Source organism: Oryctolagus cuniculus, chromosome 9, assembly GCF_964237555.1.
Source record: "Oryctolagus cuniculus chromosome 9, mOryCun1.1, whole genome shotgun sequence".
NCBI classification, from domain to species: Eukaryota; Metazoa; Chordata; class Mammalia; order Lagomorpha; family Leporidae; genus Oryctolagus; species Oryctolagus cuniculus.
The window spans coordinates 578,192-599,320 of NC_091440.1; the positions used below are offsets into that span (position 1 = coordinate 578,192).

The 21,129-nt window shown below is 59.4% G+C and overlaps 2 protein-coding genes across 7 annotated transcripts in view; both read left to right on the forward strand.

Annotated features, from left to right (window-relative positions):
* DCUN1D2 (defective in cullin neddylation 1 domain containing 2) overlaps window positions 1-14,373 on the forward strand; it is a 28,941-nt gene extending 14,568 nt beyond the window's left edge. For 2 of the 3 annotated variants that reach the window (XM_051841697.2, XM_051841698.2), the window contains exons 4-7: window positions 2,687-2,817; window positions 9,467-9,549; window positions 11,449-11,545; window positions 12,424-14,373. In XM_051841697.2, the coding sequence (XP_051697657.1) occupies window positions 2,687-2,817; window positions 9,467-9,549; window positions 11,449-11,545; window positions 12,424-12,500 (388 nt within the window). In that variant the 3' untranslated portion in view covers window positions 12,501-14,373. The remainder of the gene's footprint in view (window positions 1-2,686; window positions 2,818-9,466; window positions 9,550-11,448; window positions 11,546-12,423) is intronic. The other variant, XR_011378692.1, reaches the window with a different exon arrangement.
* Window positions 14,374-15,461: 1,088 nt separating this feature from the next.
* ADPRHL1 (ADP-ribosylhydrolase like 1) overlaps window positions 15,462-21,129 on the forward strand; it is a 34,613-nt gene continuing 28,945 nt past the window's right edge. For 2 of the 4 annotated variants that reach the window (XR_011378688.1, XM_051841685.2), the window contains exons 1-2: window positions 16,391-16,696; window positions 20,323-20,487. Coding sequence is in view for 2 of the 4 variants with exons in the window: in XM_051841685.2 (XP_051697645.2) it covers window positions 20,355-20,487 (133 nt within the window). In the remaining 2 variants the exon portion in view is untranslated. Of the gene's footprint in view, window positions 15,982-16,390; window positions 16,697-20,322; window positions 20,488-21,129 lie in introns of those variants that run through there. The other 2 variants (XM_051841684.2, XR_011378687.1) reach the window with 2 other exon arrangements.

Genomic DNA, 21,129 nt, shown 5'->3' on the forward strand with positions numbered 1-21,129 from the left:
ACATGAAACTCTGAAAAGCAGTAAGGGTGGTTTAAAACGTGTCACCAAGAACAGGCCACGGGAGAGACAGAGTGCACTGTGCTGTAAACACTTGATTCTCGAGAAGTGGGAAGGCAACCAGCATACAGACTCCTACAGATCAGTGAGGAAAAGGCAGGCGGATTGAAAAGTGAGCAAGAAATGTGAACAGGCGCTTAGCGAAAGGGGTCACCCTACCGGCCAGTGGGCATGTGAGACGCTAGCCTGCCGCACTCATGACCGATGACAGCCACAGGGAATGGCTCCCTTCCTCAGCAGCACGTCGTGGACGTGTGGGCCACAGGAGGTGTGGGCCATAAGTTACAGAGCTCAAGACCCAGCTGGGCCACTCTGGGACGCACAGCTCGTGGAATGCGTTCTGTGTGTGCCAGGATCTGCGTGCTCGGAACCAGGAAACTAGAAACAGCAGGAAGCTTCACCCTCAGCAGGAGCTGCGAGTTACAAGCTACGGAGTTAGCGGAAGTTCACGAGGCAGACAAAAGGAGAAGCTGTGCCTGCCCAGAGATGGAGCTCAGGCCCGAGTACCACACCGGGAGACCCTTTCTGTGGGCTCAGAGACACCGCGGGTGGGGGTGCTCCTGCACGGGGTGCAGCCAGAAGAGCACCCAGCACAGGAGTCCGCCTGCCCCGTGCAGGAGCAGAGGCTGTGTCCAGGGGCCTTGTGGCTGGTGCTTGTCTGCAGCTGGCCGTGAGCTCCTGTGTGTGGCCCTGTGTGTGTTTCTGCGTGTGCTCGTGGGCTCCTGTGTGTGTTTCTGTGTGCTCATGGCTGCTCTGTGTGCTTCTGTGGGCTTGTGGCTGCTCTGTGTTTCTGCGTGTGCTCGTGGGCTCCTGTGTGTGTTTGTGTGTGCTTCTGTGTGCTCGTGGCTGCTCTGTGTTTCTGTGTGCTCATGGCTGCTCTGTGTGCTTCTGTGTGTGCTCGTGGGCCATCCTATGTGTTCCAGGGGTGCTGTCTGAGGCTTCCTCTCGTCTTTCCTTAGCTCTGCTCTGATTGGATAAGTGGATAAGGGAAGTGTTGCTTTTTCTAGTCCTCGCTGTTCAGTTGGAATAAAACAGGCTCTATTTCCTTTTCCAGGTTTTGCCTTACAGGTCATTTAGGGGTGGGCCATGGGTACAGTGCTTGAGACCTCACTGGGGACACCTGCCCCATCAGAGGGGCTGGACTTGGATCCCAGCTGCCTGCACCCCAGCTTCCTGCTGTGTGCCCTGGCAGTAACGGACGGTGGTTTAAGCAGCCGGATCCTCGCCGTGCCCGGGAGAAACCCTGGTTGTGTTCTTAGCCGTGGCGGTTGCCGGCATTTGAGGAGTGAACGAGCAGATGAAAGGTCTCTCTGTCTTTGAGTTTCTTAGCTGCCTTCCAAATAAAATTAAAACAAAAATTTTTAAAAATTGATTTTAAATGGCTATTTTATATTTCTAAAGATTATTTTTTGGAAGAAATTTTAATTTTAAAACTTGAGATTTTTTAAACTCAGATTTTTAAAAAAAAGATTTATTTATTTAAGGGCAGAATGACAGGAGGAGCAGAGAGAGAGCTCTTCCAACTACTTGTTCACTCCCTAAGTGGCCACAGTAGCCAGGGCGGGGCCAAGCTGAACCCAGGTACCTGGACCCCATCTGGGTCTCCTCTGTGGGGGGCAGGGCCCAAGGACGTGGGCTGCCGTCCTCTGCTTCCCAGGGGCGTTGTCGCAGCTGGATCTGAAGCAGAGCAGCTGGTCTTGAGCCGGCACTCCTGTATGGAGCGGCAGGTTAACCAATGTGCCACAGATGCCAGCTCCTGTACATGGCTGCCTTAACCAGCTGCAATGAAGAGTCCCGAAACACAGCATCTTCATGATGCAGGTTTACTTTTGCCTTGCTCGATAGCACAGAGAGGCAGTAGTGCTGTCCCACGGCCTGTCTACCCCATCATTGTGCTGTCTTCAGTGCCTTGGCCTGGGCACGGTTGAAGCTGCAGCTAACCCTTGCCCTTATTCAGGTTTACAGGAAGTGGTTCTGTTTGGACAGCAGCTTTGCTGAGACATAGCGCACAGGTTGTGTCTTCTCCCCTTTGAAGTCCACAGCCCGGGGCCAGTGGCATGATGCGGCCCCGTGATGCCTGCCTTCCAGGTCAGAGCACCTGTTTGCACCCTGTCCAGCTCTCTGCTGAATGCGCGGCAGAAGATGACCGGAGGCCTGGGCTCCTCGCCACCCGTGAGGGAGACCTGGATGGAGTTCTGGGCTCCTGGCTTCAGCCTGGCCAGCCTTGGGGCTGTTGAAGGGTTGAGCCAGCAGATGGAAGATGTGTCTGTCTCTGTCGCTGGCTGGCTTTCTCCCTTTCTCCCCCTTCTCACCCTCCTCCCTATCTCTCCCCTCTCTGTCTTTCAAATAAATAAATCTTAAAAGTTATGAAGTTCGCCCTCCATGGCTTCAGCATATGCACAGAGCTGTCCAGCCGTCACGCCTGCAGCCCAGAGCCTCTCAGCTCCCTCTGGGCAGGAGGGTGGGCCCTGTGACTCCCCCGGGCCCCGCACTCAAAACAGTGTCCATGTGTTGCATTGCAGGGGACACTGGGCAATGGGCGCCCCGTAGCCACAGCCCTACGGCACAGAGCAGGGAGGACCGGCTGGGGAGAAGTGTCTGCCCTGAGCCACAGCTGTCTCTCTTGCAGGTGTGACAGCACCGAGAAGCTGAAAGCACTTCTGCCGAGGCTGGAGCAGGAACTCAAGGACTCCACGAAGTTTAAGGATTTTTATCAGTTCACTTTTTCCTTTGCTAAGAACCCTGGGCAGAAAGGGTTAGGTGAGTATGACGCGCACCCCTGTGAGAGGCCAGGTCTTAGCGGGACTGTAAGTGGAGATGCTCACAATGATTTTGGCATAGCAAATGGTGATGGTAAGTTTTCAGTGCCGGCTGATTGTGTGCGTTCTGTGTCCCCTACACCTCACTGACCGGTTGGGATGGCCGGCAGTAGGCAGTGATGGTCGGAGCGTGGTGCCAGCTGGGCAGGTGACCTGCAGGTGGCTCGGCGGGTCGTGCCGTGCGCTGAGTGACCGCTGTGACTTGTGCTTTACTATGTGTTGTTCACGGGAAAACTTAATTTCCCAGTTTGAGATCCTGCTCATCTGAGATTTTGATCCTGCTCTGCTCTCTTCCTTCATTTCTGGCTCGCCGCTGTCTGAAAGCCGGGCTAAGTTGATCATACTTGTTGTCTTGCACCGTTCAGGGACGCCTCCTGCCGCTTTGGAGGGGCGGTCATGAGGCCTCTGAAGTAAGAATCAGACTGCAACAGAAGGTGCTCAGAGAGAGACTCCCGTCGATAAACAGTGTTCCAGATGAGAAGCATCGCAGGGGGAGCCGGAGAGGAGCTGGAACCCCCAGGTGGAAACTGCCAGGAGCACCAGGGTTTCCGTCCTGATGCCTCCCCGCTGCGTGCAGGGGCTGCCCACAGTGGTCGCTCCCTCCTTAAGAAGGCGGGGCTGTTACAGCCAGCGCCAGGTGCACCCACAGGAGTCAGAGCAGCTGTGAGCCCCTTCGCTGCTCTCCCTGTCTCCAGGAGACCCTGGCCTGCCCAGGGGAGTCACAGCTGCGGGACGGCCCAGCCTCCAGGCTGACACTCAGCCCCGGGGACGGAGAGCAGGCAGGAGCTGCACCGCCGATGTCGCAGCCCACAGTGAGTCCCTTCCTTGTGCAGCCTCCGCCAAGATGTATTTCTAGAACGCGCAAGCCTGGGCCGCCTCACACTTGAGCCCCGTCGCTCCTCCTGCTCGGTCTGGGTGGGTCTGCCTCCTCCAGGCACCAGCCCAGCTCATTTCTCACAGTGTGGCCTCCCCAGGGTCGTTGCTCCATTCGTCCACCCAGCGTCCTCCTTTGTCTGCTGTAAACACAGGGCCACAGACGTCCATTGAGATCCCTGCTTTGAAGTCGGTGGGGCTGCTGGGCGGGCACCGCCCTCCTGGCCTGCACCCTCTGCCGCGTCTCCCATCCCCACACCCGGACAGTGCCTGATCCGGCTGTTTCTGAAGTGGCGTCCTCATGGCTGTACTCAAGGCTGCTCTTTGAGCACCTGGTTTCTTTCCATGGGGACTAACACACTCCTTTTTTTCTGTTCTCTATCCCACACTGTTCTGTGGCAGAATTCAAGCTGTGACCCCAGTGACAGTGCCGTCATTGGTGTTTTCTAGAGCTTATTGCCAAGCTTGTCAAGAAATGGACAAGCAAGAAGCAGAGGCTCCCGCTGTACCACTGGGCCGTCTGGGTAGGATGGCGCCTGCTCCTGTGTGCCCTGGGCCGTCTGGACAGGATGGCGCCTGCTCCTGTGTGCCCTGGGCTGTCTGGGCAGGATGGCACCTGTTCCTGTGTGCCCCTGGGCCGTCTGGGCAGGATGGCACCTGTTCCTGTGTGCCCTAGGCCATCTGGGCAGGATGGCACCTGTTCCTGTGTGCCCTGGGCTGACTGGACAGGATGGCACCTGTTCCTGTGTGCCCCTGGGCCGTCTGGGCAGGATGGCGCCTGCTCCTGTGTGCCCCTGGGCCGTCTGGGTAGGATGGCGCCTGCTCCTGTGTGCCCTGGGCCGTCTGGGCAGGATGGCACCTGTTCCTGTGTGCCCTGGGCCGTCTGGGTAGGATGGCGCCTGCTCCTGTGTGCACCTGGGCCGTCTGGGCAGGATGGCGCCTGCTCCTGTGTGCCCCTGGGCTGTCTGGGCAGGATGGCGCCTGCTCCTGTGTGCCCTGGGCCGTCTGGACAGGATGGTGCCTGCTACTTTGTGCCCCTTTTCCATCCGGGCAGGATGGCACCTGCTCACCTGCTCCTGTGTGCCCTGGGCCGTCCGGACAGGATGGCGCCTGCTCCTGTGTGTCCTGGGCCGTCCGGGCAGGATGGCGGCCTGCTCCTGCCAGGTGGCCATTTCTCCTTACACTCCAGGGCTTCTACCTCTGTGTCTCCTGGGTCCCCTGTCTTCACAGGGACACTCACTCCAACAGGAGGGGCACCCCCCTGCTTTACTGAACTAGGGCCTCTTCTGGTCTGTGGCCCACCCTGGTTTTCGAGGGGCTTCAGGGGCCCGTTGCTGCTGGGTTGTCCCGGGAGGCGTTCCTGGCTTTGTGACGTTAGCCTGATCTGAGCTTGCGCCGTGGTGCCTGCTGGTTCTCGGGAGAAAGCACCTGCGCACAGCACGTGGCGCGCTCCTCGCTGCTCCGTGCCTCTTCAGCGTTTTCAGAGTAGCCTCCTCCTCCTCATTTGTGCTGCTTGCTGTGTGCGGGCTCGGCACCCTTCCTCTTAGGCTTGGAAGGGAAAGTGCCTACATGGTTGCATTTCCTGCGACTTCCAGGGGCGTGGTGTTTGAGATGCAGCAAGGGACGCGGGGAGCTGGGCTGCAGGCAGTGCCCACAGCACCGCTGGTTGGGTCGGCACCTGCCGCACAAGCAGCCGCCTCGGAAGCAAGGCGCCACACACGAGGGCTTGTTCCATAGCTCACGCTCCCGCGGGCTGGGCGGACGTGCCAGGGAGCCCTCGCCTCCTCCCCTGGGCTGTCCCTCCCAGGACAGCGCCACAGTGATTCCCAGCAGGTGGAAGTCAGGCTCTGCAGTGTCCGATTTGAGGTGACAGCGCTTGCTTTCCTCATGTATCCCAGCAGCATGCAGCCTAAGGATACGCCGAGTTTGACCCTCGTCTGCGATGCCGGACCTGATGCATTTTAGCATGAGGCAGGAGAACAGGCCGGCAAAGCCAAACCGGAGCAGAGCGTGTCCCCAGTTCCTCACTGACAGAGCGTGTCCCCAGCTCCTCACTGACAGAGCGTGCCCCCCGTTCCTCACTGACAGAGCGTGGCCCCCGTTCCTCACTGACAGAGCGTGTCCCCCGTTCCTCACTGACAGAGCGTGGCCCCAGTTCCTCACTGACAGAGCGTGTCCCCAGTTCCTCACTGACAGAGCGTGGCCCCCGTTCCTCACTGACAGAGCGTGGCCCCAGTTCCTCACTGACAGAGCGTGGCCCCAGTTCCTCACTGACAGAGCGTGGCCCCAGTTCCTCACTGACAGAGCGTGGCCCCCGTTCCTCACTGACAGAGCGTGTCCCCAGTTCCTCACTGACAGAGCGTGGCCCCCGTTCCTCACTGACAGAGCGTGGCCCCAGTTCCTCACTGACAGAGCGTGGTCCCCGTTCCTCACTGACAGAGCGTGGCCCCCGTTCCTCACTGACAGAGCGTGGCCCCCGTTCCTCACTGACAGAGCGTGGCCCCAGTTCCTCACTGACAGAGCGTGTCCCCAGTTCCTCACTGACAGAGCGTGGCCCCCGTTCCTCACTGACAGAGCGTGGCCCCAGCTCCTCACTGACAGAGCGTGGCCCCTGTTCCTCACTGACAGAGCGTGGCCCCCGTTCCTCCCTGACAGAGCGTGGCCCCCGTTCCTCACTGACAGAGCGTGGCCCCAGCTCCTCACTGACAGAGCGTGTCCCCAGTTCCTCACTGACAGAGCGTGTCCCCCGTTCCTCACTGACAGAGCGTGGCCCCAGTTCCTCACTGACAGAGCGTGGCCCCCGTTCCTCACTGACAGAGCGTGTCCCCCGTTCCTCACTGACAGAGCGTGGCCCCAGTTCCTCACTGACAGAGCGTGTCCCCCGTTCCTCACTGACAGAGCGTGGCCCCAGTTCCTCACTGACAGAGCGTGGCCCCCGTTCCTCACTGACAGAGCGTGGCCCCAGTTCCTCACTGACAGAGCGTGGCCCCCGTTCCTCACTGACAGAGCGTGGCCCCCGTTCCTCACTGACAGAGCGTGGCCCCCGTTCCTCACTGACAGAGCGTGGCCCCAGTTCCTCACTGACAGAGCGTGGCCCCAGTTCCTCACTGACAGAGCGTGGCCCCCGTTCCTCACTGACAGCAGATCATCTTCTACTCCTGGAGACACTTAAATGTTCACCAGGCGCCCACCAGGGACTTACAAGACACTGATTTTGTTTCTTTGCTTCATGGGAGTAATTGAAGAAAAATGAAATTACATTCAAACCATAGTCTGTTCAGAATTCTGGGATCGTGTGGCTGTTTCCTATAGATTACACACTGTTTTAGAAAATTTAAGAGCGCTTTAAAAAAGTAATAAAGCAAGAAGAATATTTTTGTGATCGTAAACCAAAACCAGAGTGGCCTATTTAAACCATTTCAAATCTGACTATCGCGAGGTCTCTGTCCCCGGGAGCTGGAACGCGTGGGCTCGGGGGGCAGGGGAGGCGTGCCCAGCGCCTCCTCCACTGCCGAGCCCCCGTCTGTGCACTGAGGCTGCGTGTGCTCACATGTCTTGTCCATGGGCATCCCAGTACAGGGGCTCATGAAGGTGTTTCAACTCTGTCTTCACGTAAGGAACTTGAGTGGCTTCCTCCTGGCTCGAGTTTGGAGCTAGCTCTGGGAATGCTGGTTCCTGACGTGGCTACGTCCTGTGTGCCCTGAGGTCCCTCCCAGGCAGAGAACCATCGTCTCACCGTCTTCGTCCGGCCCTAAGCGTTTCACGCTCAGGGGAGAGGGCCCAGGTCCTTGGGGAGAAAGCGGCCACTCTGGAACTCTGGCCCTCGTGCTGGCCACCTGCGGTCTCTGCTCTCAGTTTGACTCTTGTTACTGTGGTGGTTTTGCACACGGCTCCGTGTGGGACTGTGTTAAACGCTGTGCACAGACGGTAGCCATGGGAGACTCGCACCGTGCACAGGCGGTAGCCGTGGGAAACACACACTTTCTGTGAGTCGTGCGATTGTCAATCATGCAGGTCAGGTACTTTGTAAGAAAGGTTTCTAGGACCAAACTGGCCCGGAAGCAAGCAGGTTAAATGTTTGCCGTGAACTTTATTTCTCTTTCCTCCCCAGGTTCACCTCCATCTCTCTGTGAGAGCTTTACACCATTAAGATGAGCTGAATATAGATTGCAATTAATGTTGCTCCTAAGGGATAAGGATGTAGCCTTATAAGCAGGACAAGAGTAACCTCCTTAGCATTGCACTGCGGGCCCAATAGGTAAGGCCTAGAGAGCTGCCCACGCGCCCGTTCCGGGACGTCTGACCCCTCTCGCTTTCTGATCAAGACCCAGGGTGTCTGCCGCTCAGGAGGCCTCTGCGGGCCCTTCAGACACAGAAACAGAGCTCTTCCTTCAGCTGGCTGCTGCCTAGACCCCCTCCGTGTCCCCTCTAACAGGGATCAGCCCTGGCACGCTCCGAGCTCTGGCTTTGTCGCCGTTTAACACACATGGGACTACAGCAGGTTCAGCGGGAGATCTTTTGAAGAGCTTAATTGGGTATTTTGCCCTAAACGAATGTAGTCCCTTGACATATTTATTTTTTTATTTTATTTTATGTTTTATTTATTTATTTGACAGGTAGAGTTACAGACAGTGAGAGGGAGAGACAGAGATAAAGGTCTTCCTTCCATTGGTTCACCCCCCAAAAATGGCCGCCACGGTTGGCACTGCACCGATCTGAAGCCAGGAACCAGGTGCTTCTCCTGGTCTCCCATGGGGTGCAGGGCCCAAGGACCTGGGCCATCCTCCACTGCCCTCCCGGGACACAGCAAAGAGCTGGACTGGAAGAGGGGCAACCAGGACTAGAACCCGGCGCCCATATGGGATGCCAGAGCCACAGGTGGAGGATTAGCCAAGTGAGCCACGGTGCCGGCCCCCTTTGACATCTTTATTAATCTGCTTTTCACATGAGTTTATCTGGTGTGATCAGGAAACTATTTCAGTGTAACTGCTCTGTTGCCCACAAGCGGTACCCACTGTTCAACACACTAGAGGTGATTGGTTTTAAGAAATAAACCTCCTACCCTGTGTATGCACTTGGTCTGTCAAGCACACAACAGCAAACAGGAACCTTGCAGTGAGAGGAGAACAAGTCCGTGTTCCAAAGCCTATGGATGGGGGTCCTGCGAGCACGCACCCCGTCAGCCAGCTGCTGGAGACGGGGCCGACTGCCCTGCGGGCAGCACACAGCACGCTGGCCGGACCGGCGGCAGTCGCGACCTGGAAGGCTCCTGACCTCAGTGGCAGTGGGCGCTCTTCCCTGCGCTGCTCACGCGTCTGGCCGGTCTGGGAGTCGGCAGTTCCCAGAGCTGTTCTTGCTGGTGCAGGGACAGGGCAGGCCCGTGGGAGGGCGGCGTGTCGCTCCTGGACAAGACGCGCGCTGCAGCTTCCTGTGGAGAAAGGGCAGCGGCCTGTGTTAGAAATGCACGCGTTACCAGGGATCAGGTCAGGACCAAAGGACGCGCGCCCGTCTCCCGCGCTGACCGCTGAGGGACAGTCACCTCCCAGTGCAGACAGTGCGGCGCACAAGTCCTCTCCCCTGCGTCTGCAGAGCCCAGGGACACGCAGCCGTCGGCCCTCCTGTGACGCCTGGTGTTAGCCTGCGGGGAAGCTCATTTTCTTGGGCAATAGAGAAAAAGCGACTGGGTTTACTAACTGCCCTTTCTCTTTTTTTGCCAGATTTAGAAATGGCTGTTGCCTATTGGAAACTGGTATTATCTGGGAGGTTTAAGTTTCTAGATCTCTGGAACACGTTCTTACTGGTAAGTAGCGCCCCGTTTCTTGCTCTGTGTGCCCAGCCGGAAGGCGGGGTTGTCGGGTGTGCGGCTGTGTGCAGTCCTGTGGCTGGAGCTGACGCGGGGCAGTTCTGGGTGAGGGGATGTCCCACACAGAGTCCCTCAGGTCCCAGGTGAGCCGGTGCACGGCCTTGGCACCGCATGGAAGGCACGGCGGTGAGCCCAGGTGGGGACTGCCCTGAGGGGGTCCCAGAGAACAGCTCACGGCGCCCCACAAGCACCCTCTCCTCGGGTTCTGCAAGATCTGCCAGCCCCAGCAGCCCTCTGCCTGTCGCCGTCTGAACCCCTTGAACTAAATCAATGCCTCCCAGCAGGAAGCTTCTGGCCCCTAAGGAAAAAGCTTGGTGCAGCCACAGGGCCGTGCCTGGTCTCCAGCTGCCCCACGGCTCCCAGGCCAAGGGCGCTGGGACGTGTGTGTACAGTGGGTTTGTTGGCTAGGAGACCGTGGGGTGGGACCTGCAGCCACATCGGGCCCTTCTGGTGAGGTGGACAGCCCTGAGGGTGGCAGACCCACACGGCTTGTCCTCCCCATGGAAATCAAAGGCAGTGGTCTTCACAGCACAGCCCACGGCCTGGCCGAGCACCGGCGCCTCCACCCTCGGTTTATGGTGCCAGGTGGTGTGTGTACTTTGCCCTGCCACAGAAAGAGCCGTGTGTGCCTGAGTCTCCTCACGGAGGCACAGTACTCGCAGAGTGGGCGCGGGGGCGGCGGGAGCTGACTGTGAGAGGTGTGTTGAGAAACCTGCCCCATCCCGTCTGGCTACGTCTGTCCAGAGGGTGGAGGAAACCTTGCCCATGACGCCTTCCTCCACCTGGGGTCAAACCCGAATTGTAGACATTCCCAGTGCACAGGGTCAGGATGAACGTGCCCCTGGCCTTGTGACCACAGGACCCTGGAGCAGCCCAGTGTCCTCGGGTAGGGGACGAGTTAAACCTCAGCCCTGGTTACAGAGCCGCAGAGTGCATGAGCTCGGGTGGGCGGCGTCGGCCACAGGCTCGATCGCCGACATATGCTGAGTGGAAAAGACGGTGGCAGAAAACCAGGTATAACTTGGTAGGAGTTAGTGTTTTAAAGTGGTAAACAGCTTATAAGCTCTTGATGAGTTTACATATGGACGTGATTAACACGCCAGGACAGGCACGAGAGAGATGAGTGCTGACGGTGGGAGACCAGGCACTCCCTTGAGTCGGGGGCAGGGAGGACACAGCTCTTACATTACCTGTAGTGTTGAGTCACAGGTTACTTATTTATCTGTTCACTTACTTATTGATTTGAAAGATCAAGAGAGAGCTCTTCATCCTCTGGTTCACTCCCCAAATGCCCACACGTCCAGGGCTGAGCCAGGCCAAAGCCAGGAGCTGGGAACACACTTAGTCTCCCACAAGGGTGGCAGCGACCCAAGTCCTTGAACTCTCACCACGGCCTCCGAGGGGCAGGTTAGCGGGAAGCTGGAATCAGAAGCAGAGCCCGTGCCTCACGCCCATCCCCACGGTGTTCTTGGAGAGGTGTCGCGTCCCAGTGGAAGACCTGCCTGGCATATAACGAGATGAGTGTTTACAGTCGCTTGCACTCGTCCTGAACTCGTCTGCGGGAGGCAGAGGGCACGGTGCGGCCTGGTGTCTGAGCAGCGGCAGCTTCTGGCCTGGAGTGTGAGGTGTTCGCGGGGTCAAGTACGCCTGTTCCCTGTCTGGACGTGGGCATTGTTGCTCTTAGCCTGGGTGCTGCTGTCACTGTGACCTGTAGCGTTTCTGCTGTCGGGCTTGCTCCTGGGTTGACGAGGATCCCTCAGTGGGTGTGAACCGCCGGCCTGAACATCTGAGAGCTGAACTCGGTGTCAACCCGGGGGTTTTTCTCTTGCACGTTAGGAGCATCACAAAAGGTCCATTCCCAGGGACACCTGGAACCTCCTGCTAGATTTTGGAAACGTGATTGCAGACGATATGTCCAACTACGATGAAGAAGGTACTAGAGGTTGTGGGAGATGCTGTGTCGGACGGGGCTGTCACCTCTCCCTTTCTCCAGAGGGCTGAGGGCACAGGGGCCTGGAGGAGGAGAGGGGTTGACGGCTTCAGAACCAGCAGTCAGGCAGGTCCCGTTCGTCTCCCGAGACGCGGGGGACGGAGCGGCGCCTGCTGCTTCCTGCTTCTCAGAGCTCACAGACAGCAGCACGCTGTTCCGGCTTATGGTTTCCGTTTCTGTTCACTTACCCAAGTGGTGCCGGGATTTCAGGACCCTGCGTGTGTGCCACACTGGGAGAGCAGCAGAGCCTCTGGGCTGCAGGGTCCCTGAGGCCCCCTCACGTCTTCCTCGTGGCCACGCATCTGGCCAGGGCGTGCTCTGGGACAGCCTCGTCCCACACCTTCAGCCGGGGCACTGGGTGACTGGTATGCGGGTCGTTTTAGTTCATCCATCTCTGTCCTCAGCACCTCCCTTTTCCCATGCCTCACAGGCAGCGAACCAGGTCTGGGAAGTCCCAGAGGCTCAGCTTGCGGGAGCTGCGGGGTGCCCTGGGCCCTGTGTGGGTGGGCTCCCCTGGGGGGATCTGGCCAGCAGCCCCGCCTGGGGTCAGGAGCACCACTGACCGGAAGAGAGCTGCCCCTCATGGCTGCCTCATAGGACAAGTGGGCCTGGCTGCTGGGGGCCAGGCCCTGGAGCACACGTAGGGGCCGGGTGTGGGCTGCCCTCACAGAGCCCAAGTTAGCGTGCACCTGGCCTCCTCGAGCGTAAGGATTGTGGAACCTCAGCCGGCTTAGTCCATGAGCACGGCACGGGATTCTTGAAATGCAGGTGTTTTGTGGGAAAACCTTGTCTGACCGACTTAACCTTCTGTGTTTCCCTAGGCGCCTGGCCAGTCCTGATAGACGACTTTGTCGAGTACGCCCGGCCAGTGGTCTCGGGTGAGCCCCGCCCTCGCTAGGAGGAGAGTGGCAGCGGGGCCGGCTTGTGAGATGAACGCATCCCGCGCGGCCACGCTCTGGTCAGTCACTGCACGCCTGCCACCTTCAGAGGCCATCCGCGACCGGGGTGAGGCCGGCCTAGCCACCTCCGTCCACCCGACAGTGGCGGCCGACTCAGGAGACCTGTCCTCACGCTGCTGCTTCGGGAGACTGCTGCATGGTTTTTCTAGTTACAAAGAAACGGCCCACGCGGCCAGGGCTGCAGGGACGCTTAGCTCAGGGTCCGAGGTGACGCCAGCGGTCACCAGAACTCTGCACTGTGCTGTGATCGCCCTGAGGAGCCGCGCTGTGTCCTCGCGGGGCGCGGCACCTCCAGACAAGTCGGAGCTGTGGCAGATGCACCGAAGAAGGTGATCCTCTGCACGCGTCGTTTTCTAAATTTGTGCCAGAAATTCAAGAGTTATATTTTTTGAATTATCGAATGTCTAGATTTGCCAGATCTATTTTTGTTTGCACTTTCGGTAGTGTTTATCTGGAGATCACTTTCTGGTTTCTAAGACACCGTTGCAGTTTGCACGGGGGCGCAGGCAGCGGTCCCCAGTGAAGCTTTGCTTAGCTGCGTGCCGGAGGGGCCCGCCCCGCGTCTGATGCTGCTAGTCAACTTCCTGGGAAGTCCCAGAGTGTCTTTAATGTATTTTATTACATTCAAGAAGGAGTTTTTCCATGAGAAAGATTTCTGTTGAGTGACGAGTTAGATGTGAAAACCAGACGCGCTGGTTCCTGTCACCCGTGAGTGACACCCGCGCTGTCCAGCCATCGCAGGGTCATGCGCGCTTGATGCCGGCCCCAGGCCCTCGTCTCACCTGTGGGCCGCAGCCCACCCCTGCGCTGGGCACCTGGCCGGGCGTCTGTGCTCCTCCTGCCTCAGAGGGTCTGGACGCCCCCGCCCCTCTGGTGCTGAGCTGTGACCATCGCTCTGTGGCCACACCTCGCTTGCCACATTTGGCATCATAGGCCTGCCTTGCTGCCCGCCTGCAACTGGGCCATGAAACAGGTGGGCTGGGCTCGCTCTGTGGGGGAGGGCAACCCCCTCCAGACACCACAGAGAGCACCCGCACCCAAGGTGCCCTCTGCACTTCAGGGAATGCGCGCTGTTGTCCACAGTTTGTGTGCCCTACCCCAGGTGGGATGAGCCGGCCCTTCCCAGTCATGCGGCGATGTAACCAGTCACGTGGAGACATAACTAGGCCTATGAGGACAGAACTGGGATGTAGGGACAGAACTAGTTGTGTGAAGACCTAAGCAGTCACAGGGAAATAACTAGTCATGTGAGGGCATAACCAGTCACATGGGGACATAACTAGTTGTGTGAAGATGTAACTAGTCATGTGGGGACATAATTAGTCATATGAAGACATAACCAGTCACGGGTATACAACTAGTCACATGGGGTCATAGCTAGTTGTGTGAGGATGTAACTAGTCTTGGGACATAACCAGGCACATGGGGACATAACCAGTCACACGGGGACATAACCAGTGTGAAGACATAGCGAGTCGTGTGAGGATGTCACCAGTCACGTGGGGACGTACCTAGACGTGACTAGTAGAGTCTAGAGCACGCCACGCGCCCTTTCTCGCCTCTGCTCCCCTCTACATGAGCGGGCGCTGGGCCGTCTCTGTTGTACGACTCAGGCACGTCGGGTTCCTTCCAGGCTTCCCGCGTGCAGAGAAGTCCCCAGAGCTCAGCCCCGTGGCGGCCGCGGGTCTGGGCTCCCCTCTGAGACCTAAAGCCCGTGGGCTGTGCACACGTGGCGGAGGGGCTCGTCATTCTGTCACGTGCTGTGTGCCGTGCTGAGATCTGCAGAAACATTAAAGGCGACTGTTCCCTGGCCCTGTGTCGTCTGCTTCTGTTCTGGGTTGTGCCAGCTCCCGCCACTGGAGGGCGGGCCCCTGCGCGCTGGCCTGGGCCCCTCCCGGTGCGCACTCCATCAGCTGCGTCTCCAGGTCTCCAGGGGTTTTCTTCTCCAGCGTCTCGTGGTGTGCTTCCGTGGGAGCAGGCTCACAGAGAACTGAGGGGAGTTTTACAGCAGCACGACCCCCGGGCTTGTTAAAAGTGGTGTAAGGTCGCCTCTGCCCTCAGAATGCCCGGGACTTGTTAAAAGTGGTGTAAGTTCGCCTCTGCCCTCAGAATGCCCGGCGTAGACGCTGTCCTGTCTCAGTGATGTAGCGCATGCTGTGTACAGCTCCGTAAAGCTCACGGGCAACACGTGTGTTCTCTGCCCCACGGGGCCGGAGCGAACTTTACGCCACAGCCGCGGTTCCTGGGCCTGAGCGAGGAAGCCGGTGAGCTCATCTCAGTGTTGCCGCTGGAGCACAGGCCGTGGGGATTGTTCCGACTGTTGTCCGAGACCTGGCCCGGGACAGCGACTGCCCTGGAGCGTGCTGGGCGCCTGACTCCAGCTCCAGAACCCCGGTTTCCCAAGCACTGACACCGCGCCCCGTGTTTCAGGGCAGCTCACTGTCTTGCTGTAACCAAGAAGTTTTATTTTCATGGTGTATTTCCTTCTGCTCTGGAGCTGAGATCGGATCCCCAGGGAGGTGGGAGGGCGGCGTGGCCCCCTCCGGGGCTGGGGTGGGGTAATGACCCTGCTGCACCTGCCTCCTCCTCACAGCCTGGCAGGGCTCAGTGCGTGAGGCCCTGCGGTGACCAGAGTCACCGCCGCCTCCAAACCACAGCCTTGTGTGGAGGACACTTCACTTCTGCAACCTTTTTACAAGTTTTCTATCCCCAACATGAAAAGAAAACAAGCTTCCTAAGAGAGGAAACCAAGGTGGGCGGAGCTTCGCTGGGACAGAGCAGCAGGCACAGGCCGCACGGTGGTTCTAGCAATTTCTGGAAAATCTAGTCTGTGGCAAGGTAGACGCATTCGTTTGCAGTTCCTGGGAAAGGCGAGAGCCAGAGGCAACGGGTGAGCGGGGCGGTGGGCGCGGACCTCGTGCAGCGAGAGGCCCGCTGCCCACATGTGCACACGCCTCCTGCTGCGAGGGACAGCTCAGCTCGCACGGGAGCCCGGCAGCTGCTTTGCTCCGGACGCCAGGGAACCTGACACCTCCCACGTGGTGGGATACAAGCTCATTGGTGGCACCAGCACACAAGAAAGGAACGTCCAGCCCCTTAGAGGACGCGCTGACGGCAGCAGTGACAGTATAAATGTCAGCGTCGCTGGCCGAAGGCAGCAGAGGCAGGGACGAAGGCCGCAGCCGCAGCTGCCGTGCCCGGCCCCAGCGATGGAGAAGTTCAAGGCTGCGATGCTGCTGGGGGCTGCTGGCGACGCCCTGGGCTACAGCAACTGCTGCAGGGAGAGCAGCAGCGCGGGCTCCGTGCAGAGCGAGCTGCAGCGCAGCGGCGGGCTGGACCGCCTCGTGCTCTCCCCAGAGCAGTGGCCAGTGAGCGACAACACCATCATGCACATGGCCACCGCGGAGGCCCTCACCACAGGTAGGCCGGGCGCGGGCGCGGCTGTGCAGAGCTGCCAGCCGTGCGGTCAGGAGGGAGCCGGTTGAAGTCCAACACTCAGCATTGCTGGGCACCCTGAGCCCGGTGCATCAGGCGGCAGCGCCGCCAGCCGGGGCAGCTCGTACGTGAGCGGCCTCTCGAAAATCGTACGAGGTTGATGGAGTTGGGGGTGGGGGGGACAAAGTTTCCTCAGGTGTGCTGTGGAAGTGGATGCGAGTTTCGGGAAACAGCAGGTGTCACGCCCCACTCTCCCTCCCCGCACTGCAGGGTGAGCCCCGAGGGCAGCCGCTAAGTGAATGGGACTCGCTCGCCTGCTGTGGACCGCTCAGTTTAGTTCTGTGGTCATTCTGCAGGAATGCCGCCGGCTTTGCGTCCCTAAATAGCAGGGAGAGCTGGGGCGTGCCGATGGGGTGAGGCACCCAGCTGGGAGGCGGCGACGAAGCCGCCCTCTAGTCCTCCCGAGGTCGTCCGCAGTCTCAGGGCCACAGCGGTCCCCCAGTGGCCTTGGTGGTCACGCACACCCCCCAAGCAGAGCCGGTGCAGAACGGAAGGCCTGTGGATCAAGCTGCTGCACATGGCACCGTCGTCGGTCCTGCAGCACACTCCCCCACAACCCCTGTGCCCTGCATCTGGCGCTGGGCCTGGCGATCCCACAAGTGTGCCAGCCCCCGCGCATCCTGCTCTCTGTCAGCACCTGGTGAGTGTCACAGCCTACAGCCCTGCGTCTGGTCCTGCTGGGGGCCTGCTGAGCCCCTGAGGCTGGGTCAGTAGCACTCACGGTTGGGGCGGGGGTGCACTGAGCTTCTGAGAAGAATCAGTCCCCACGGGAGGGCGTCACGGCCATGGCCAGGGCTGGCAGTCATGGCGGAGCCTGAGTAGGCCAGCGCTCAGCAGAGGCCCCGAATCCCTCGCTCCTCTGCGGGGTAAGCGATTCTCCCAACTCGCTGAAAATCAAGTTTACATTTCATTGAAATTCACTTTCCAAGCAGCCCAGTGTTTTTAACAAATCCCAGCCTCCAGAAGAGGGTGGCAGGAGCCGACTCCCACGGTGCTGCGTGTCCAGGCACTGGCTGACGGCCATGTGTCCTGCAAGCCATTCCCCACCCCCAGGTGGGCTGGAGGCCGACTTGGTCACCATCCGACAGGAGAAGGAGCTGACGCACACAGGCAGCTACAGGAGGACGGCGTTGGGAGCGCCCCGAGCCTGGCGCCTCGCCGCCGCGTTCTTGAGCTTTCTCCCCACCCCCGGGGCCCCCAGGGCCATGCACATATTTCAGGGGTCACCATGTGCAGTGGTTTTCCATTTTCCAAAGCCAGGCATTCACGCGGGCAGCTACATCTTGGGGTCGCTGCCTAAGTTCCACTTGTGACTCCCGGGGGAGGCAGCCCGTGTGGCCTCCCCGTGTGGGGCGTGTCGCTGAGCAGGGCAGAGAGCAGAAGCAAGCAGGGAGGAGCAGCGTCCCGCGCCCGGCAGGCTGCGTCAGGGGCGGCGTGCATACAGCGCCGAACACGGTGCTCACGGTGCCTGAATCTCGCCAGGGCAGGCGTCCAGCGACCGCTTGTGTCCCCTGAGGGCAAGCTCTGGGGCCCCGGCTTGGCGCCACTGACTGGCCGAACACGGCCTCTGCCGAGGGCCGTGGGGGCTGGCGGGAGGGTGGGGGATGCAACCCCGCTGGTGCTCGGCCTGTTCTACCCCTCGTGCGTCAGGGGAGCCAAAGGCAGTCTCGGGAACTGAGTATCTGTTAAGCGACCAAGAGGTGACACGGAGAAGCGTAAGGTGGCTGCGTCACAAAACAGAAACGCTCCTTATTTATTTATTTATTGGAACGTCAGAGTTACAGGGAGAAAGATAGGTCTTCCATCTGATGGTTTACTCCCCAAACGGCCACACTGGACAGGGCTGGGCTAGAACAAAGCCAGGAGCCAGGAGCTTATTCTGGGTCTCCCACATGTGTGTGGGGGCCCAAGCGCTTGGGGCATCCCCTGCTACTTTCTCAGGTGCATTAGCAGGGATTTGAATTGGAAGTGGAGCATCTGGGACTTGAACCAGCGCCCATATGGGATGCTGGCGCCGTAGACGGCAGCTTTGCCCTCTGTGCCACAACGCCAGGCACAGCAACTTGGCACACGTGTTTCCAGTTCAATCCTAACTGCAAGACCATGCTTTCTGTTGATATACTTAATGGGCTTTTTCTTTCTTTTCTTTCTTTTTCTTTTTTCTTTTTTTTTTTTTTTTTTTTTTTGCTTTAAAACAACTAAATTCAGTTCAGTACAGACTTTAAAAAAATATTTATTTATTTTATTTGAAAGGCAGAGTTAGACAAAGGGAAAGACAGGGAGAGGTCTTCCATCTGCTGGTTTGCTTCCCAAATGGCCACAATGGCTGGCGCTGGGCTGATCTGAAGCCAGGAGCCTCCTCCAGGTCTCCCACACGGGTGCAGGGGCCCAAGGACTTGGGCCATCTTCCACTGCTTTCCCAGGCCACAGCAGAGAGCTGCATTGGACATGGAGAAGCCAGGACTCGAACAAGTGCCCACATGGGATGCCGGCACTGCAGGCTGCGGCTTTACCTGCTACACCAGTGCCAGCCCCCAGTACATTCTATGTATCTGATTCCAGAATAAAAGGAATTATGTGAGGGCCTTCAGAAGGGTTAACCCAGGACACAGTGCAGAGAGGCTGCTTGTGAGCAGATCACGCTGCTGCCAAGAGCCACGGCCCGTGGGCTGCGGAGTGGACGGGCCCAGCACAGGCTGCCGGAACAGGGCTCGTGTGCACTCAGAGCTGATCTCACTCCTGCAGGGCCACGGTGTCCACCCTCCCATGTGGCCTGCAGCCCTCGTTCCTCCCAACCTGTCTCCAGCCCGGCTCTGCCACGGGAAGCTCTGGGCGAGGCCTGCCTCCCTGGTCTCTTGCTTTTTTCCACCCTGAGACAAGGTGCCCACCAGCACAGGAAGACACGGCTGCTTCTCGGAGTCAGCCCCAAAGCCCTGAGTTGGAGCTCACTCAGAATGTAAGTGCATGGCTGCTCTCAGGGGACAGCGGCAGGTGCGCCCTGCTCCTGCGTCACCAGCCAGGGCCTGTTCCCTGGTGTGCTAGAGGATGCGTGGCCCTCTGTCCGCCCTGCTGTGAACCGACAGGGCCAAGATCGCACACAGCTTGGCAATCAGCATCCACTGGCAGGCAGGCGTTCAGCCTGGCAGTCAAGACGCCCACGTCCCCCGTCTGAGCCTGGCTGCAACCCTTCTCCGCTCCGGCTTCCAGCTTCCTGCTTCCTGCAAATGTGCACCCAGAGAGGCCGCAGTGGGGGCTCAGGAACCTGGTCGCTGCACCCACAGGGGACACCCAGGTGGAATCCCAGTCTGGCAGTCGTGAGCATTTAGGGAGTGAACCAGCAGACGAGAGCTCTTTCCGTTTCTCTGCCACTCAAAAAAACAAGTGTTTAAACCCATTGATGAGCCCCACCTTGGGCGGGACGCAGCACGTCCTGGAGCGCGGCAGGCGAGGACCTGCACCTGTGGGGAGGGGCTGGGGGCCGTATTTGTCCCCAGGTGGCTCTTGTGGGCTGGGGATCTGGTTTTACAGGAGCTGGCTGTGCAGGGCACAGGGTGTCCAGGGAGACAGGGAGCCGGCCACCACCCAGACACCGCTTCGTCACCCGAGAGCAGGTGGAATGCGGCTCCCCCGTCCCCGCCGGGACGGGGCCAGCAGTGCAGAAACAGGGTCTTGAGTTCTGCTCCAGATGCTCACGTATGTCTCTGATGCGTGCAGCAGCCACCCGTAATGTCTGAAACCTAGGGGAGCCGGGGCTGCTGTGTAGTGGGCTAAGCCTTCCCCTGCAGCGCCGCCATCCCATGTGGGCACCGATTTAAGCCCTGGTTGCTCCTCCTCCCATCCAGCTCCCTGCTAATGCGCCTGGCAAAGCAATGTAAGGTGGCCCAAGTGCCTGGGCCGCTGCACCCACCTGAGAGACTGGAGGAAGCTCCTGGCTCCTGGCTGCAGCCTGGCCCAGCCCTGGCTGTCCTGGCCATCTGGGGCATGAACCAGCGGATGGAAGATCCCGCCAGCACCTGTCCTTCTGCCCATCAAATAAACAAAATAAGTCTTCAGAAATACAAAGAACATCTAGAGTGATTGTCTCCCAGCTGAATTTCCCCAGGGAGCAGGTTCGGCTATGACAGGTCCCTAGAACCTCCCTCGTCCCTCTGAAGCTGGGAGGGAGGCCAGGGTCCCCGCAGAGCCTGCCCCACCCCACGGGAGGCGGGGGCAGGTGGCACTGCTCCGCAGCTCTGCACCTGACACGCTGCTCTCCACTCCCCTCAGACTACTGGTGCCTGGACGACCTGTACCGCGAGATGGTGAGGTGCTACGTGGAGGTCATCGAGAAGCTCCCAGAACGGCGGCCAGACCCAGCCACGATTGAAGGCTGCTCGCAGCTGAAGCCAGATAACTACCTCCTGGCCTGGCACACACCTTTCAACGAAAAGGGTCAGCTGGTGTGCGGGGAGCCTGGACTAGCCTGCCGCGCGCGCTAGCCCAGACACCACAGTCTGCCTCTGCCAGGGCCCCTAGGGCAGGACAAGGACCCTGGACTAACCTGCCGCCCGCACTAGCCCCGACACCACAGTCTGACTCCGCGCAGAGCTGGCCAGGGCCCCTAGGGCAGGGCGGGGTCCCTGGACTAACCTGCCAATCGAGCTAACCCCAACACCGCAGCCTGCTTCTGCTCAGAGGTTGGCCAGGGCCCCTAGGGCAGGGCAGGGACCCTCAGCGGGTCTAGGTGTGGCCTTCCCACGGGCACCAGACTGCCCACTAACACCACAGGAACAGCAGTGTGGGCAGCGTAGCCTGGACACAGGGAGGCTATGTGAGCAGTGTAGACTGGACACAGCGAGTCAGGGTGGGCAGTGTAGACTGGACACGGGAGGCAGAGTGGGCAATGTAGACTGGACACGGGGAGGCAGAGTGGGCAATGTAGACTAGACACAGGGAGTCAGGTGGGCAGTGTAGACTGGACACAGGGAGACAGAGTGGGCAGTGTAGCCTGGACACAGGGAGGCTATGTGAGCAGTGTAGACTGGACACAGCGAGTCAGGGTAGGCAGTATAGACTGAACACAGGGAGACAGAG